General features: G+C 49.6%; 1 protein-coding gene across 1 annotated transcript; it reads right to left on the bottom strand.

Moving 5' to 3' along the window:
* Nucleotides 1–37: 37 nt before the first annotated feature.
* Nucleotides 38–805, bottom strand: LOC115284889 (putative olfactory receptor 52P1; the record flags this gene model as incomplete). The annotated part of the gene is made up of 1 exon (XM_029931346.1): nucleotides 38–805. A coding segment is annotated over one exon (768 nt), but the record flags the coding sequence as incomplete, so codon positions are not given.
* Between the last annotated feature and the right edge of the window lie 6 nt (nucleotides 806–811).

Genomic DNA, 811 nt, shown 5'->3' with positions numbered 1-811 from the left:
TCAACATTTTTTCCTCATACCCACCACTGCTGAATGATCAGACAGCCTTCTGACCATGGGTAATGGCTATAGGCTCCTTCTTCCAGCACCCATATTTGGTCAATTTGTCCCGAAACTCTTTGGTTTTCACTGCATAAATAATAGGATTGAGCATTGGAGGGACAAGGAAGTAGAGGTTTCCGAGAATGGTGTGCACATGTAGTGGAATTCCCCTACCAAACCGGTGAGTGAGAAAAGAGAAGAGTGAGGGAGTGTACGAGATAAGCATGACACAAATATGTGTGGTGCAGGTGTTGACAGCTTTGTGGTGGGCTTCCTTAGAAGACAGCCGCAGTACAGCACGGATGATAAGCACATACGATGAGGCAATAGCTGAGATGTCCAGCCCAGCAACCAACAGGGCCACCACCAGACCATACATCCTGTTGACCGTGGTGTCCACACACACCATCTTCACCACAGCCATGTGCTCACAGTAGGTGGTGGGAATGATGTGATTTACACGAAAGGGCATCTTTTGGAGGAGGACAGGCATGGGCAGAATGAAAAGGATAGCTCTCATTAAACTCACTAGGCCAATGAGCCCAATGCGACTATTGGAAAGGATGGTGGCATAGCGCAAGGGCTCACAGATGGCCACATAGCGGTCAAAGGCCATGGTCATCAGAATGGCTGACTGCAAGGCGGATATGGAGTGGATGAAGAACATTTGGACCAGGCATCCCACATAGCTGATCTCACTCTGGCCAAACCAGAAGATGCACAGCACCTTGGGAATGGTGGTAGTGGACATGCCCAGGTCTGTGAGGGC

Source organism: Suricata suricatta, unplaced genomic scaffold (assembly GCF_006229205.1).
Source record: "Suricata suricatta isolate VVHF042 unplaced genomic scaffold, meerkat_22Aug2017_6uvM2_HiC HiC_scaffold_24984, whole genome shotgun sequence".
Taxonomy (NCBI): domain Eukaryota; kingdom Metazoa; phylum Chordata; class Mammalia; order Carnivora; family Herpestidae; genus Suricata; species Suricata suricatta.
Note: the sequence above shows the minus strand (reverse complement) of the source record. Positions and strands in the feature narration are given on the sequence as shown.